The sequence below is a fragment of the Lolium rigidum genome, chromosome 7 (assembly GCF_022539505.1).
Source record: "Lolium rigidum isolate FL_2022 chromosome 7, APGP_CSIRO_Lrig_0.1, whole genome shotgun sequence".
Lineage (NCBI taxonomy): Eukaryota > Viridiplantae > Streptophyta > Magnoliopsida > Poales > Poaceae > Lolium > Lolium rigidum.
Genome location: NC_061514.1, coordinates 165,977,239 through 165,995,337, shown reverse-complemented (window position 1 = coordinate 165,995,337; position 18,099 = coordinate 165,977,239). Strand labels below are relative to the sequence as shown.

The window sequence follows — 18,099 nt, the reverse complement described above, 5'->3', positions numbered from 1 at the left end:
GGTATGCAGTGTTGAATGACCAATATGGCTAATGTGCATACCTGTGCCTTCAGCAGTGCGGACTTGATCACGGCCATTGTACTTCTCATGCGTGGAGAGCTTGTTCAGCTCGCTGGTGATGTGGTCACTGGCACCGGTGTCAGAGTACCAGTTAGTGTCAACTCCATATGATGCAAAGTGTGCACCCTTGCTGTTACCACGATCACCATCATCATTGTTATCATCCTGAAAACGCCACCAGCAGTCCTTGGCGTCGTGACCATGTATTGTGCATATTTGACAGGTGACATCGACGTAGGGTGTAGGCACCCGGTCAGAGCGACCACGAGGGCGATTTTTGCCGCCATTGCCGCCATTGCGGCGACGGTCATCATCTCTTGAGCGGTAGCGGTCACCTCCGCCACCATCATTGCGTGAGCGAGAGTCATCACGGCGGTACTGGTTGTCGCGACGGTCACGGCGGTCACGATAGTCACCGCCACCACCACCTCCTCCACGGCCTCGAGACTCCCGAGGGCCGCGATCTGCACTGCGGTGAGCAAGGTTGGCCGAGGAGCTGAAGCTTTCAGTAGACTCGGGTTCAGGTGGTGGATTACGCATGTCATATGAGCTCAGTTGCCGGAGGAAGTCATCAAGCGTGATGTTGGGATTGCCGTTGACGTTGGTGATGAGAGAGTTGTAGTGGCGGGTGTCGAGGCCTTTGACAAGGTGCCCGATCAGTTCGTCATCATCCAGAGGTTTGCCGACGGCAGCAAGTTCGGAGGCGAACCCCTTCATCTTGGTGAAGTATTGGTCTGCAGATCGAGACCTAATTTGGGCGTGTCGTTGAGCTGGCTGCGGAGAAGCTGGATCTTGGAGCGAGCCACAGTCTTGAACATCTTGTCAATCGTCGACCAAGCCTCGGCAGTAGTCTCAACGCCAAGGACATGCGACAGAATATCAGGAGACAGGGAGTTGAGCAGGAACCTCAAGACCCGCTGATCGCATGCGATCCAGGCGGCATAGGCTGGATTTTCCACTGTCACCTTTTTGTTGTTGGAGTCTTCAGTCTCCAGGGTTTCAGGTGGAGCACTATCGGACCCGTCGAGAAGGCCCATCACACGTGCACCACGGAACGCAGGGAGAACCAACGCCTTCCATGCAAGATGGTTGGCGCGAGTCAGCTGTTGCGCCGGGGGGGCACCAAGGGCGGCGGCCAGAGTCGAGGTCGCGGACGATGAACTCATGGCAGCTGCAGATGTTGTTGACGTAGATCGTGTAGGTGCGGCGGCGGCTGAGAGAACAGCGGCGGCGGCGGTTGTCGTTGATGTTGTTGTAGATGTAGATCGTGTCGTTGGCGGCGGCGACTGTGAGACAGCGGCGGCGGCGGTTGTTGTCGTTGATGTTGTTGTAGATGTAGATCGTGTCGTTGGCGGCGGCGGCTGTGAGACAGCGGCGGCGGCGGTTGTAGTGGTCGTATGTTGTGTAGGGGCGGCGGCGGCTGAGATTCAGCGGCGGCGGCGCGGGCTTAGTTCCGAGACCTGCTCTGATACCATGTTAATGTTTTGGCTTGAACGGTACTTAGGCTCGTACCGGTTACGTGTTGATATATATAGGCATATGAGTACATCAGGGGTATCCATACACAAGACATATGGTATACGGTATAAAGACAGAAAGTAACCTATACATAATCTAACATACAAAAGAATATCGAAAGTTTGATTAAATTTAAATGTATTTAATTTCGTGTATAGATACATCTGAATTTAGACAAATTTTCGATATCCTTTTATGGACGGAGGGAGTACTACATCGATCTATACCGAAAGATAAACATCTGATGGACTAGTATGGATGTAGGGCATTCATGCAATCCTAGAATAAATAGGGTCTCTTCATGGTTCACGAAACCGGGAGTGTATGTCTCGGTCAACACTTCTTGTTTGATTTTGTAAATTTGTTCATACATGTCTCAAAGAATTTGTTCTACCATATTGTAGGTTTGTAATTTGTCATCCAGTGCAAAGGCGACCCAGATATACAGTCCGTTAACTAATTCTCAGTGCATTGGTGAATTTGTTCATATATCGATCTAAAATGATGTCCATCGCGCTATAAGTTTGTTCATCTGGACCAGTGCAAATGAAATAATGTTTTTCATAGTGTTAAAAAATAAAATATTGCACAGATCTCAATGTTGGATTGACATTTATCAGCATCGACTGAGAACTAAGAAATTCTCAATGGAATGAGAACTAACGAAACCAAGTTTTCTTAACATTTAATAACGGAAGTGAGTTTACAAAGCCATTCATATGTATCTAATATGGTTCAAATAAAACATATCAGGTTATAAGAACTTGTTCCATAGTCAAAAAAATGAAATCTTGCACACATCTCAATGTCGCGTGGATAAGTATACCCTGTTAACATAGGGCTAAGAAATTCTTGGTGAAGTGAGAGTTAGCAAAATGTGAATATGAAAACCGTCTCTTATGTTTTGTTATTTCTCAACTCATTAATTTTTAGTCGACCACTTTATCCATCTTTTGTATGATTGATAACTAAACTGCACAAGACTAACATAATTGGGGCTAGATTAACACGTTACTACCTTTTCTGTCTTTTTTTGTAAAACAACCACTCATGGGGCAGGACATTGCAGATTACAGTGATGACCATCATCAAACGCTTTAACAAATCGTCTGAATAGCGGGGCTGGTTTGTCATGGTCGAGTTGGCAAAAAGCGCCATGTAGACATGTTGAACTCGAAGGAAAATAGGCTAGAGAGGCAGATGCTGGAGAGATTGAGGGTGACAACGAAGGAGAGTAAGTCGCAGAGCGCAGACGAGGTCAGGCCCTAGCTAATTACTGGAGAGATCGAGCACGGTGATGGTGGTGACCCCACGGCACTATGTTAGGATTAGTTTAAAGCATATTAAGATCTCTAGTGAACCCTCTTAATTGATTCAATTTCTGTAATCGAGTGTAACTAAATATGACATGTTTTTTTTCGAAAAGGGGGAAAAATCGCCCCAGCTTCTGCATCCAAAGGATGCACACGGCTTTTTATTAGATTATTCATGAAGCCTTACAAGAAACAATACAAAAGATCACTCTCGAAGCAACCTAACTATACCTACAGTAGGATGTATAGGGTGACAATACACCAACTCACATCATCCAAACTAAATATGACATGTTAGCCTGATTATAAACACACACACGATACCGAGGTAAAGATATCGCTTCCCACAAGAAGGATCACATGGTATCAGAGTGGTTAATATCACGACGTCGATCCTAGACCTTCCACCACTTTTGCATTGTGCGCCGTCCCGGGATATCAGTCTCTTCTCCTCGTGGATGTTGCACCTGGTCTCGATCCAAGGTCAGATCAGTTCTTTAGTTATTAGATTTATTTTTCAAAATTTCAGTTCATTCGATTAGATCCAATTTAGCTAGCCAAATAAAAAAAATCCTCAAATTGTCATATACCCTCCAAATTCCGGTGCAAACAGTGCAAAGAAAATCAAGTTCAACTCGGTGCTACACTGGACGCTCCAAGACAGCGACGCACACATCACATTAGTAGTTCCTTGCAGCAGCCCACGCATGGAGCGTCATGACCAAGCGGCATGCACAACTGCACTACGTCGAAAACCTCCTTTTAAAGGCAAAAATACCTACAACAATGACATCAGCGATGATATTAGCCATGTGACCCAATTCTCTCACAAAATTGTGAAACAAAATTGAAACATAATTGAAACACGATTATTTTGTGAAAGATACCCGGTGACGTCAACACCAACGTTAGCATTTTCGCTTTTTGCCAAAATATTTCACTATGTTATCCATGTACGAGTCCATTTTCATAAAAAAATCATTTATGTTTTAGATGTTAGATTTATATTAGACAAATGTCAAAAGGCTCACCAATCTCAAAGCAGTAAGTGGACGACGGATGTGACTCCGGCATGCTTGATGGTATTGACAAATGTTTGCCATCAATGGTGCATGTTGTTAGCTAGATAGTACCCCATGTTATATTCATGGTGGTCGACCATATGGTTGTAAACTGACGTGTCTCCACTTGCAAGTTTAGCAAATATATGAGATCTCTCCAAATAACAATATCGCTGAGACATCCTATCAATCCAAAGAAACACTGTCAAATTACAAGTCCTCGGAGGGCAATGTTGTTGGGTAATTCTCCCACCTCTAGTACATGCAACCATTGCTCTCAAGCATGCCCGACCATTCTCTTGGTTCATTTTGTGGCATTATCTTCTTTGTGTTATTCTCACTAGGAGCTGGACCTTTCATTGTCTTCACAAACATCCCCACACACTTGAGCTTAGTAGCTTCTCCCGTGCAAAGATACTCATCGGTGTAATTCACTAAAATTCTGTAAATGATGACCCTCACTCTGGCCGTATCTTTTGGTACGCCCTAAATCTGATGATGCCGGTAGCATTCCTTCAGTGAGTGCAACGGTTAGCCTCACTAGATTCGATGATGCAAAGGGAGAGATTTCTCCGCACTCGGTAACGTCTACGGGGTAAGTGCAAACCTCGGGGAAAAAATCCTTTATGTGCATCACTCGCCTGTGAGTTCAGTTCCGAGGAATGCAAAGACGACCCAGTGTCGGTCCCCTCATTTTGAAGATGGTGGACCGTTTACTAAATATTCTACGAAGTGAACGTGCGCTTATGAGCAATGTTGTTTTTTAATTACTTGATGCAAAGACCCAAAGACGGAACCCTAGTCTAATCTAACGCCACACCATTTTTGGTGATCGGACGGCGTGGATGCAACTAGACGCCCGCAGCTGGTCAGACCGTTCATCCGCCGTGGCATCTCCCCAATCCCCATTCCGCAGTAGAGAGAAGGAGACAAGGATCCAAGAAGAGCAGAGAAGCACAGGCGCCGGCGGCGATGGCGTGGCGGTCGAGCCTGTCCCGGAGCGTGAAGGAGATCCGCTTCCTCTTCTGCCAGACTTCCCCGGCCAGCGGCCCCGCCCGGTAGCTCCCACCAGCACCCTCTTCCTCCCACCACCCGACTCTTCTCCCCCCCATCTCTCCCTGAAATTGGTTCCTCTCTCATGTCCTTGGTGCTGGATTCTTGATCTGATTCGCAGGGAGTTCGTGAAGAAGAACTACGGGGACATCAAGACCCACAACCCCGCTCTCCCCATCCTCATCCGCGAGTGCTCCGGCGTCCAGCCTCAGCTGTGGGCGCGTTACGGTACGCATCCCCCATCTCATCTTTGCCAGGAACCAGAGATCTAGCCTGTCCGACGTAAACATTTCTCTGGTGCTCGTGCCTGTTCGACGCGTGAAATGGTTCTATTGGAACTGCCGGATCCAGTTATCTTGTGAGATCTCAGAACTGTGGGCTTAGGACCTGTGAGGTTGCAGTGCATTATGACAAACATTTCCATTGTTCATCTTCAGTTTTTTAGCACGTCAGATGCCATGAATTTACATCGTCAGATATTGTGCAAAATTATGTGGATGTGGCATATGGTTGACTTATATTTATAGTCTTGGCCCAGAATATTGCCTTCACGATTTCTATCACGCAGGGTAGTGCTTGCATTTTATTTGGTTTCCCTTAATCTGCCATCCTTCAGCGTAGGTAAAGTATAGCTCATAAATTATTTAGTTTCGAAGTTATAGTCCAATTGTAGTCGTAAAGCAAAAGCCGACATAAACGCATAGTACCCCATTAATTTTTTTTGGAAGTAGTACGTCGTATCTGATTGCTAAAATCTGGAATGCATGATAACTTGGGATGTTTGACCATGTTTGTGCTTATCAGACAAGCTGATACCACCAAAACTGCACATTTAATTTGCATAACTGAAATAAGATGTTCGATTGCAGTGTTGAGCTTATATAAGTTCAAAAGATAGAGGATATATCATTCTTTAACTAATATGACGTGTCTCGTAGAATATGAATGGGATGATAACCCCCTTTGTTTAATCATTTATTACGGTGCTTTCGGATAAATGGTCTGCACAGTACAGATTGAAGAAGAGTAGCCGGATGCATACATTAGGTTAAGTGTGAGAAATTGGCGTGTGATTGAATGCAAATGCTTAGTTAAATCATCTAATGTGCCCTTAGACAAGTTCTTCTAGGAAACTAATCAGAGAAGAGTTCTGCTCTGATGTTTTTTTTTAATATAGCATAGGATGTGAGAGTATAAGTTAGACATTTTCGAACTGTAACAATAACACCTTAATACAAGCGTACATAAAGGCGTTTTCATGTCCAAATTGTAAGCACATCCGGTGGAACTGGATTTAATCATTCTCATTGAAAAGGTGCTAAATAAGTTCCATTCAGGTAAGAATAGTTAACCAATATGCATATGCTGAAGATTGGGTAACCATGTATTGGGGGAGCTTTGCTTCGTCTAGAAGATGGCTTTCTCAGGGAGGCTAGTACAAGTGAGATTAGGCGTTTACAAGTGAGTACAGGGAGGCATTGCAGTTATCATGATAACCCTGTTTCTCCAACCTTCTTTTGCAAATTTGAGTGTTTGTTTGACCTGCTTTTGTATCTAATTTTCTACAGCAGATTATAAAATAAGCACAGCGAAACACTGGTAGAGGCTAGGATTCTACCGGGATGGGAGCGTAGGTTGTAGGGGTGGAAGTGTTGCGAGCGGGGGAGAGAAGGGCGGCGCCGGCGGCAGGGTGCCGTCGCGGAAGCTGCTGAGGAGGGCGGTGGCTAGGGCTGGCGGCGGCGGAGGCAGGAGAAGGCCGACTCCTCTGGGAGTCGGCAATAATGTGATTGATTATTGCTTAAACCTAAAAGTCTGATTACAACTCTTTATATAATAAAATAACTGGGCTAAGCCCCTAATTTGGCCCACTATTGGGCCTCTTCCTGGCATAAGAGATGCCGACCATAACATCTCTCCCCGCCTTCTCAAACAGCTCGTCCTCGAGCTGAACATCAGGAAAGTGCTGCCGGAACTCCTCGAGCTTCTCCCATGTAGCGTCCTCCGTGGGCAGTCCAGCCCACTGCACCAGTACATGCCAAACGCCCCGACGCTGCTGCGCCTTCAACACCTTCTCAGGACCCGGGAGCACGCAACCATCATCATGAGGAGGAAGTGTCGGCGCCTCGGCGGGAGGATCACCCTTGTGAGCCTTCAGCAAGCTCACATGGAAGACGTCGTGGATGCGGGAGCCCACCGGCAGCTCCAAGCGGTAGGCGAGCGTGCCGACACGCTCCAGCACGCGAAAGGGCCCGGCATAACGAGGCCCCAACTTGCGCTTGGCGCGCGGATCCAGGGTCTGCGCCGTCCTGTGAAGTAGGCGCAGCCAGACCCAATCGCCCACGGCGAACTCAGCGTCGCGATGATGAGCGTCGTAATACTTCCGCGCCAGCTGCTGTGCCTGGAGAAGAAGCTGACGCGCCTCAGCCAGAATCTCGTCACGGGTCCGTAGCAAGTCACCCGCGGTCTCCATAACGGGCCGAGCCCGACTCATATGGTAGCATCCTCGGTGGCGGGCGCCCATAAACCACCTCAAAGGGAGTGGCGTGCAGGGCGGAGTGATAGGAGGTGTTGTAGCAGTATTTCGCCCATGCCAACCAATCCACCCAAGCGCGCGGACGATCTGCTGTAACACAACGCAAATACATGGCAATAATCTTGTTAACCACCTCGGACTGGCCGTCTGTCCGCGGATGGAAGGCCGTGCTCATGCGAAGCTTCACACCCGCCAGCCGAAAGAGATCGCGCCACACATGCCCCGTGAACACGGGATCCCGATCGCTGACAATGGACGACGGAAACCCATGGAGGCGCACGATGCCGTCGAAGAAAGCCCGTGCCACGGACGCGGCTGTGTACGGATGGCCGAGCGGAATGAAGTGGGCGTACTTGGAGAAGCGGTCGACCACCGTTAGGATGAAGGACTTGCCGCCCACCTTAGGGAGGCCCTCGATGAAGTCCATGGAGATGTCCGCCCACACCTGTGAGGGAACGTCCAGCGGCGGAAGCAGCCCCGCATGCCGTAACGTCTCCGTCTTGTTGCGCTGGCACGTCACACACGACCCCACCAAGTCGCGGACTAGCGCACCATCACCAGGAATGTAGAAGTCATCACGGAGACGCTTGAGCGTCTTTTGCACACCCTCGTGGCCTGAGTGCGCGAGAAGCAGGGCCTGTCGACGAAGGTCGCCCTGATCGGGCACGAAGATGCGGCGCCCGTGGAGAATCAGCCCCTCGGCCAGACGCCATGGCGCGGCTAGCTCCCCCGCGTCGAGGCGCTGGCGCAGCGCCTGGGCATCCGCGGCGCCCACCGTGGCCCGGCGGATGTCGTCGATGAAGGCGAAAGATGGGCCGGAGCGGATGCACATGATCGCGTCGGCGCCGTCGAGGGAGTCTGCAAGCTCCTCCGTGTCGCGGCGAGAGAGCGCGTCGGCGACCGTGTTGAGGCGGCCCGGACAGTACTCGACGGTGAAGTCGAACTCGAAGAGCTTGCCGATCCACTGGTGCTGCGGAACGGTGGAGAGGCGCTGATCAAACAAGAACTTCAGGCTGTAATGATCCGTGCGAACACGGAAAGTCCGCCCTGCGGTAGGGCCGCCAATGACGCACGGCCTGAACCAGCCCGATGAGCTCGCGCTCGTACGCCGCGAGCTTAAGATGGCGAGTGGCGAACGGCCGGCTGAAGAAGGCCAGCGGCCCCTCCCCTTGATGGAGGACGGCACCGAACCCGATGCCGGAGGCGTCGCAGTCCACGACGAATGGCCGGTCGAAGTCCGGCATCTGGAGCACGGGCCCTGTCGTGAGCGCCCGCTGAAGTGCCTGGAAGGCCTCCGTGGCCTCCGCGTCCAAGGCGAAGGCGTCGCGGCGCAGGAGACGGGTCAGAGGCGTGGCGATGAGGCCAAAATCCCGGAAATACTTCCGGTAGTAGCCCGCGAGCCCCAAAAAGCCGCGTAGAGCCCGCGGTGACTGCGGCGTCGGCCATGCAGCGACCGCCGTGACCTTGTCCGCATCCATCGCGACGCCCTCCGTCGTGATCACGTGTCCCAAGTACGCGACGGAGGTCGTGCCGAACGAGCACTTCGAGCGCTTGAGGTGGAGACGATGCGCTCAAAGCTCGTTGAAGACGATGGCGACATGCTGTAGATGCTCCGCCCACGATGCACTGTAGATGAGAATATCATCAAAGAAAACAAGCACACAACGGCGTAAATAGGGGCTGAGCACGTGAGACTGCATATATGGAACATGGGGGCATGTGAACCCACTTTTTGAAAAGTTCCGTTTGTGATGTCAAAACATGTTTTAAAAATCGAAACACAAAATGATTTTCCAGAATATCTCAAATATGTGCCCTGGACATGAGTTTCATGACGAAAAAACCTTTTATTTTGTCTCGGCAAAAAAGTGAAATTTTGCAGGGCTATATAGCAGTATATATGTGACGTATTTTGTCTTTTTTAGATTCTGAAATAAAAAAGTGGTTTCTCCGCGAAAACTTTCTACGCACACATGGAACATGCGTACGTACCCGGATATTTTTATTTCAAAATTTTTTAACATTTGGAAAATGCATTTCCTACTAGGGTTCACATGCACCCAGGTTCAAACCGGACTTTTCCCTGAGCACGTCATTCATCAAAGCCTGGAATGTTGCCGGCGCATTGGAGAGGCCGACCGGCATCACGAGGAACTCGAAATGGCCGTGGTGCGTACGGAACGCCGTCTGCGCGATATCATCCGGATGCATCCACACCTGGTGGTAGCCCGAGCGCAGGTCGAGCTTGGTGAAGAAACGCGCCCCGTGTAGCTCGTCCAAGACCGGGATGGGGAACTTGTCCTTGGACGTCACTGCGTTGAGCACGCGGTAGTCGATGCAGAAACGCCACGTGCCGTCGGGCTTGCGCACCAAGAGCACCGGCGCCGAGAAGGGTGATGTCGAAATCCGGATGATGCCCTGGGCGAGCATGACCGCCACCTGGCGCTCGAGCTCGTCCTTCGCGGCACCGGGGGTAGCGGTACGGACGTCATCGCGACAGGCGGCGTACCGGCAGCGAGGTGGATGCGGTGATCGCAGGCCCGCGCCGGAGGTAGGCCCTGTGGCTCGGTGAAGATGTCGATATGTTGCTGCAGAAGGTCGTCCAGGAGCGGATGCGTCTCGTCGAGGGCGGCAGCCATCAGCGCGAGCTGAGGCGCCGTTGGCCCGGAGCTGCCGAGGCCCGTCCACTGGACGCGACGGCCGCCCGCGCGCCAGAAGATGAGGGACAGCGCGTCGAAGTCCCAGAGGATGGACCCGAGGGTGGACAGGAAGTCGATGCCGAGGATGAAGTCATAGCAGCCCAAGTTGATGCCGACGCAGTCCACGAAGAAGTGCTCGTCGCCGATGGTGATGGGCACCTACCGCGCCACGCCTTGGCATGCTAGGCGGTCCCCGTTGGCGACGGTGACGCTGAAGTGCTCGGCTCCCGACGGCTGCAGTGCGAGCTGGCGCATGGCGTCGCCGGACAGGAAGTTGTGCGTCGAGCCCGTGTCAACAAGCGCGGTGAGGCGCTCCCCGCCGATCGTCACCAACAGAAGCATGGTCTTCGCCGTCTTGATGCCTGCCAACGCGTGGAGGGAGAGGAGGGAGACGACGAAAGCCTTCGCGTCGAACGGCCCATAGGTCGTGGCGCCCGGCTCGGGAGCGGCCCCGGCGTCGAGCTCCAGGGTGAGGGCCACGCCGTCCTCGTCATCGACCGTCTCCAAATAGAACAGGCGGGCGCACGTGTGGCCCGGTGCGTAAGGCTCGTCGCAGTTGAAGCATAGGACCTTGCGACGCCGCTCGAGCTGCTCGGCCGTCGTCAGGCGACGGAAAGGCCGTGTAGGCGCTGCAGGAGTCGCTGCGGCAGCTGACAGCGCCGGGCGCGCCGGGGTCGTCTGGGCAGGGCGTGGCGGAGGGCGAGCTCCCCGGCCCTGGGAGGACTGCTGTATGGCGAGGGTGCGCTGGTCGTACGCTTGGGCGTAGTACATGGCGGTCTGCAGGTCCTGCGGCTCGCACATCTCCACGTCGACCCGGATGTGGTCGAGAAGGCTGCCCACGAAGAGCTCGGCGCGCTGACGAGCCGTGACGCCGGGGGCATGGCACGCCAATGATTGGAAACAATCAGCGAAGTCCTGCACCGACGAGGTGAACTGCAGGCGCCCCAACTCGGCTAGGCGGCTCCCGCGTACCGGGGGTCCGAACCGGAGGAGGCACAGGTCGCGGAAGCGCTCCCACGGCGGCATCCCGCCCTCGTCCTGCTCGAGAGCGTAGTACCATGTTTGTGCGGCTCCGCGGAGGTGGTAGGAAGCGATCCATGTGCGGTCGGACGCTAGTGTCCGCTGCCCCCGGAAAAATTGCTCGCACTAGTTGAGCCAGTTGAGGGGGTCGGTGGCACCATCATAGGTGGTGAACTCCAACTTGGTGTAGCGGGGCGGCTGCTGGCTGCTGGACGGGCGGCGCGGCGGCGAAGGTCTGGACCTGCTTCCCCCCCCCGCATAAGGATCGCCGTAGCCGCTGAAGCCACCGAAAGCGGAGGCCGCGGTGTATGCAGCCGGTGGGGGCACGGTTGGCTGGGCAGGGGCCGGTGTGAAGATCGGCGCGTCGACCCATGAGGGCCCCTGGGACGGCGACGCCGGCCACTTAATGTTTGTGATTGGGACGCCCTGGGTGGAGGCCGGGCCCGATAGAGGCGGTGCGTGTGGCGCGAGCGGGGGCGGCGGTGGTGGAGCGGACACGGTGGCTGGCAGCCCGTGCGTCACCTGCAGGAACGTCCGGAGATTGGCGATCACCATGGTAAGGTCGCGGACGGCCGCGGACAACTCCGCCGGGGAGAGGACGGGGGGCGGCTCGGCGCCCAGCGCCACGTGCGCGGCGGCGGTGGAGGCCGGCGGCGTCTCGGAGGTGGCAGCCATGGCGGCGGAGGGTTGGCCCGAAAACATGATCGCAACCGAGGAATCTGATACCAAATTCGTAGAGGCTAGGGTTCTACCGGGACGGGAGCGTAGGTTGTAGGGGTGGAAGTGTTGCGAGCGGGGGAGAGAAGGGCGGCTCCGGCGGCAGGGCGCCGTCGCGGAAGATGCTGAGGAGGGCGGTGGCTAGGGCTGGCGGCGGCGGAGGCAGGAGAAGGCTGACTCCTTTGGGAGTCGGCAATAATGTGATTGATTATTGCTTAAACCTAAAAGTCTGATTACAACTCTTTATATAATAAAATAACTGGGCTAAGCCCCTAATTTGGCCCACTATTGGGCCTCTTCCTGGCATAAGAGATGCCGACCATAACAAACACACTTTAGCTGCACAAGCTGTGCCTTAATCCTTTCTTGAGAATTCTAAGCCCGATCCCGTTTGAAGGAGCATAAACTTCTTGCTTTGAGTTGAATCTGAAGTCCCCTAACAGGCCCAAACATATCTAAAGCTTAGTTCATCGTAGATGATGGCTTGAACCATTTGACAGAAATTGTCAAATAGGGTCATTGATGTACCCTCAACAAGCATTTGTTGTAGCCATTGACTGCTCTACTGACACCATCGTTCTGCTCGTGATGACCCTTGAACGAACACTACCATACAATTATTCCAGAGAAATATATATGTATGGCAGTATTATCCTTATAGAAGCAGGGTTTTCTTATCTGGAGTTTTTTACATAGACCTAGTGATAAGGGGATCCCAGCCGATCCACCTAAGTTGATGCCCGATCTTTCACAGCGAGAACCTGGGGTAGAGAATCCTCCCAACAACGCGATGAACGTCGCAGCCTGGAGAAAAGGGAACGAATCCAGCAAGCAACGGATCGACGAACGATACGCCTCAACCCAAGAGCTAGATAATCCTTGATGAACACAAGAACCTTCGCAACGGATAATAATATAGATAAACGGCAGCGCCGTACCCCTGGAGGGATGATACACGTGAACACACGCAATGGGAAAACCCTAATCTTTAGTCTAAACTGATCTATCTCTAACCCTAGCCGCCCCTCCACCTTATATGAGGGTGTGGTGGCCGGCCAGCCCTAGTGGGCCTCTCTAACTTGGTTTGGATAGGCCCAAACCAAAACTAACTCGATTTATTAAAAATCCTAATTGGCCCACATATGACCATTACCTAAACTAAGATAATTAAGCTGGTGGAGTCCTCAATCTGGGCTCCACATAGGTCTCCATGCCCGTATCATCCTCCCCCCCTTCAAGAAGCGTTGTCCCCAACGCGTGAGGGTCTTCTGGAAAAGGTGACGTGATATGAACATGACACGTCCTCGCCGTCCTCAAGTCTTGTTTGCCTTCCACACCACATCCTCCCTTGCGGCCCGCTTGACTTGACACATCACTTGGCGCCTCCTTTCTTCTCCACGTGAGCTTGGACTTCGGCGCCAATTCCTTCTTCTTGCGAGGTTTTGATGGACCCCTGTGTCGCTGCACATGACCCTACACAAGATGTGTAATTCCTGGGCCACATAGATGTCTCACACGTCCATCCTTGCCTCGATGCATCCGCGGTGTCGTGGAAAACTGGACTGCAGTACTCCTAGCACGGTAGTGCCGCTGCCCACTGTCTCCACCGACGCGCTCACCTCCCACTCCTCCCACGCGCATTCGCGCCATATGTACTCGAAACACCATCGAGCACAAACATCATCACTGCGTATACCGACATCAACACAAGCCGGAACTGTAGCACATGCTGCCACATCTTCATCAACAATAGGATTAGCTTCATCCGGCTTGTCACCAACAAGAACTGGCTTGTCATCTACAGGCATGGTTGAAACATCACCAACATCAATGCTCGGAACATCATGCACATCAAGCTGCACTTTAGGCTTGTGCAACTTCTCCTTACGCACCACTAACTCCACATCGAACTTGATATGATCATCACCCAAAGGCTTCAAAGTCCGCTGTTTGCCACCATGCAGAAAAGAATATGTATTTGCTCGCCCAGCATGTGTCACATTGCGATCATACTGCCAAGGACGCCCAAGTACCAATCCACACACCTCCAATGTCAACACATCGCACTCGATCTCATCAATATAATCATCAACTGTAAATGGCACACGCACCTTGTGAGTAATCTTCAACATACCACAGCTATTCAACCACTCAAGAAGTTTAGGTTCAGGAAGACGCCATGTAGACAACCCCAATGTTGCCACCATCGCCTTACTAATGCCATTAGTATAGCTACCACCATCAATCATCAACTTGCAGGCCTTGCCCTTTATAATGCATTGAGTCTGAAACAAACTCCACCGCTGAACCTTGTCATCATCTTGTACCTTCTTGAGTTGCATATTCAGCCCGCTCAATGGTACATCCTCCTCAACAGTCACAGTAGCGCTCTTGGTATCAGAGCCAGGTTTCCTCTCCGTTGAAGATATCACCCCCCTCATCCTTAGTGACTGTTGGTAGTGGAACAATCTTCGGAATAGAAACTATGCACTTGTCCACTTCCTTAAGTGCATGCACAACTCCGGACGGCTGCTCACTCTCCTCCATATATGGTAACACGAAACCACTACGAAGAAAAGTTTTGTAGTCCTCCCAAGTTTCAGCAAATTCACCTTTGTTCACCGCATCATGCCAGCAACGCTCTAATGCCTCGTCTACACGCCGTAGAGCAAGATAGCATGCATAAGATCCATTGAACTTCCTATTGTATATGCGACATCGAGCGAAACACAACTCCATGTTCCTCTCCCAATCTTCATACTCCTGAACTGTCGCAAGACGGTGCAGATACCAACGAAGACTGGATGGTGGACACTGTTCTCCCTTCAAGTAGTCCAGATAGTCATTGAAGACCTTACTAGATTTCTTCGGAAGAGTACACCTCATGCCCAGAACATCGCCCGGAAACGAAGTAGCATCATCAGCAGCAACAGCCAACTTCGCCGGAGAAACAACAGAAACAGCAGCAGCTCGCCCGGCCCAGATCCCGGTTGGACCGGGTGAACCGGTCCAGGAACCGGTTGGACCGGCCTGGGCGCCGGTTGGTCCGGTCCAGGACCCGGTCTGACCGGCCTGGACGCCGGCTGAGGCGGCCGACTCCCCTGGACTTGGCCCGGTTGGCACCGGCCTGGGGTCCGGTCTGGGCCGGGTGCCGGGTGGGCCGGCCTTGGGCCCGGTTTGGCCGGATCTGGGACTGGTCCGGTTGACCTGTCCGGAAATCGGATCTGGTCGCGAATTTGTGTCATCTTCTCGATTCCAGACGCGATTTTTCGCGATTTTGACCTCCTAAACAGCCATGGATGACCTGCAAACTGTACCAGAACAACTCCAAACTTCCTCCAACCAACCTCCTTCGACCGAGAGCCAAACTCCTCCGATCTAGAGCCAACCTTCTCCGATGCAAACCGATCTAGATGCGATCGATCAGTAAAACCTCGCCGTGAGCAACCCAAAAATCTGATACCAAGATGATAAGGGGATCCTAGCCGATCCACCTAAGTTGATGCCCGATCTTTCACAGCGAGAACCTAGGGTAGAGAATCCTCCCAACAACGCGATGAACGCAGCCTGAAGAAGAGGGAACGAATCCAGCAAGCAACGGATCGACGAACGATACGTCTCAAACCAAGAGCTAGATAATCTTTGATGAACACAAGAACCTTCACAGCGGATAATAATATAGATAAACGGCAGCGGCGTATCCCCGGAGGGATGATACACGTGAACACACGCAATGGGAAAAACCCTAATCTTTAGTCTAAACTGATCTATCTCTAACCCTAGCCGCCCCTCCACCTTATATGAGGGTGTGGTGGCCGGCCAGCCCTAGTGGGCCTCTCTAACTTGGTTTGGACAGGCCCAAACCAAAACTAACTCGATTTATTAAAAACCCTAATTGGCCCACATATGACCATTACCTAAACTAAGATAATTAAGCTGGTAGAGTCTTGAATTTGGGCTCCACATAGGCCTCCATGCCCGTATCACCTAGAAACATATACTCCTATATATCTATGCTGGTCAGTGGTGCTTCCAGATCCAAAACCCTGTGGGGTCAATTGACGCTCCTCAAATTTTGTTGAGATTTGCTCCAGTATAATCAAAGATAAGTTTTTTTTCATAATATGGTCGACTGATCCTGCAGCTTGTACATAGAATCACCAGTGATGCCGATGAAGTTCTGATAAAGAATTTTTTTGAAGAATAAAGTTTCAGCTTGGACATTTATTGGTCCATTACAATAGCTAAATTACCCTGGGAACTAGTTAAACTGATGCAAATTTTGACTTTTGGTGTTTCTGCGTGCAATTTCATTCTTGGTTCACTTTAGATTGTTTGACCTATCCGGCATGACATCGAATGCCAATCTGGATTTGATAAAATAGGATCAGGATTTGAACCTTGCCCAGTCCAACCTATTTTATGTATCTTTAAGTAGTTCTTCCTCTGTTTCTGTTAACATGTAACATCTCTGTAGTGTAGTTCGTAAGCTTCGCTTGATACCCCTTGTCAATTTATCTCAATGAAGTGGGCAAGCCCCCTAAGAGGAAAGTGATAAACAGTTATGCAAACACAGGGCTAGGCCGTTATGACTTACAAAGAACTGCATACCAATTACTAAATATATTTTGTTTCTTCATGTAACACATTCAATGCTTAATTTCTGCTTGGACATTCCATATATGCCTTTTTTTTTTGTTTCATGAATATGATATTGGATTATTGTATGAAGTGAATGCATTAGGTGTGTCATGTAACTTCGCATATATGTATCACCATATGTTAATAATATCTCTTGATGTACTGTTCAGATATGGGTGTGGAGAGGTGTGTGCACTTGGATGGCTTGACGGAAGCCCAGATTGACAAGAAGTTGGAGGAGCTGGCCAAGCAGGGAGCGCATAAGGCTAAATAGGCTAGCCAAGTTTCTTGTGTTGAATCTTCCCAAATAAGAGAAATGATAACATGAGATATTGTGTTGACCTGATTTCAGTACCATGATTGTAACTGTTTTTCCTCTCATTCCTCAAGGGCTGTATTTCATCTGAAAAGTTAAGTTCTAAAAAAACATACTGCTCTTACCTTGTATGTTACAAGCGCAATGGGGTTATTCTTGATGTTTTGGCTTGGATGTAGACCTTGCCCTTACCTTTAGCTGAGATTGATTTGACTTTTCCTGGATACTTTCACGTAACATTTTCATGAAATATGCTTCTTTGTGTATAATGTTCCACATCTCATTTAATATTGCATCAATTCAACATCTCCAGAAACTGTACATTCAGAGACTAACAACGACAGCATGAATCAAAGATAGATCATATATATCTGTACCGAGTGAGCCATGATTTTACTGGTAGCAATCTCTTGCTATAATTAACCAGTTCAAAACTGGAATGGTGAAGGCACTGGGGTTATAAACAGTACAGTTAGCACTGCAATGTTAGATGATCAATAGTCTCAGAGATAAAATCAACTACTGCTCCAGGCTATATAGTATCGTGGAGACTGAACCAGTTGTATCATCGGAGTGAGAGTGAACACTTTCATTAGCTCTTCTTCCTGGAAAAGATTGCAAGTCCAGCATTTTCTATAGGAACATGGCATGCAATGTTAGATGATCAATAGTCTCAGAGATAAAATCAACTACTGCTCCAGGCTATATAGTATCGTGGAGACTGAACCAGTTGTATCATCGGAGTGAGAGTGAACACTTTCATTAGCTCTTCTTCCTGGAAAAGATTGCAAGTCCAGCATTTTCTATAGGAACATGGCATGAATACGGCCTTCTTTTTCCGCAGAGGCTGTAGAGACATCTCCACCTCCTTCAGCCTTGTAGAGTTTTTATAGGAATTAGTGGGGATAATACTCTAGAGTATTGGATGAAACCCCTACCTTCACCCAATCCCCATAAAACCCCATCCCTAATCTCCATTTTAAAGAACTGCCATTTGGCGGGCAGTGATCGGTGCACAACAGCAATAGCAATCAACAAGGCAAATCGACAATCGTTAGCAAAGAATCAATTTTTATGTCATAGGTCCCAACTCTAAACTGATGCATATTTGAGGTTTTACATGCATTAAAATTGTCAACAGTATGGCCGGAAGGAGTACACCAGTTCG

The 18,099-nt window shown here is 50.5% G+C and overlaps 1 protein-coding gene across 1 annotated transcript; it reads left to right on the top strand.

Moving 5' to 3' along the window:
- The first annotated feature begins 4,856 nt into the window (after window positions 1-4,856).
- On the top strand, window positions 4,857-17,062 carry LOC124675187 (NADH dehydrogenase [ubiquinone] 1 alpha subcomplex subunit 2-like). Its single transcript, XM_047211255.1, has 3 exons — window positions 4,857-5,010; window positions 5,127-5,233; window positions 16,786-17,062. The coding sequence occupies exons 1-3, from the start codon at window positions 4,925-4,927 to the stop codon at window positions 16,887-16,889; spliced, it is 297 nt and encodes a 98-aa protein (XP_047067211.1). The 5' UTR covers window positions 4,857-4,924; the 3' UTR covers window positions 16,890-17,062.
- The last annotated feature ends 1,037 nt before the right edge of the window (window positions 17,063-18,099 follow it).

Bases quoted from the DNA above. Each gene is read 5' to 3' on its own strand.
- LOC124675187 (XM_047211255.1), top strand. From the start codon at position 4,925: ATGGCGTGGCGGTCGAGCCTGTCCCGGAGCGTGAAGGAGATCCGCTTC. The intron at 5,011-5,126 runs GTAGCTCCCACC...TCTGATTCGCAG, and splicing joins CCGGCCAGCGGCCCCGCCCG to GGAGTTCGTGAAGAAGAACT. The intron at 5,234-16,785 runs GTACGCATCCCC...TGTACTGTTCAG, and splicing joins TCAGCTGTGGGCGCGTTACG to ATATGGGTGTGGAGAGGTGT.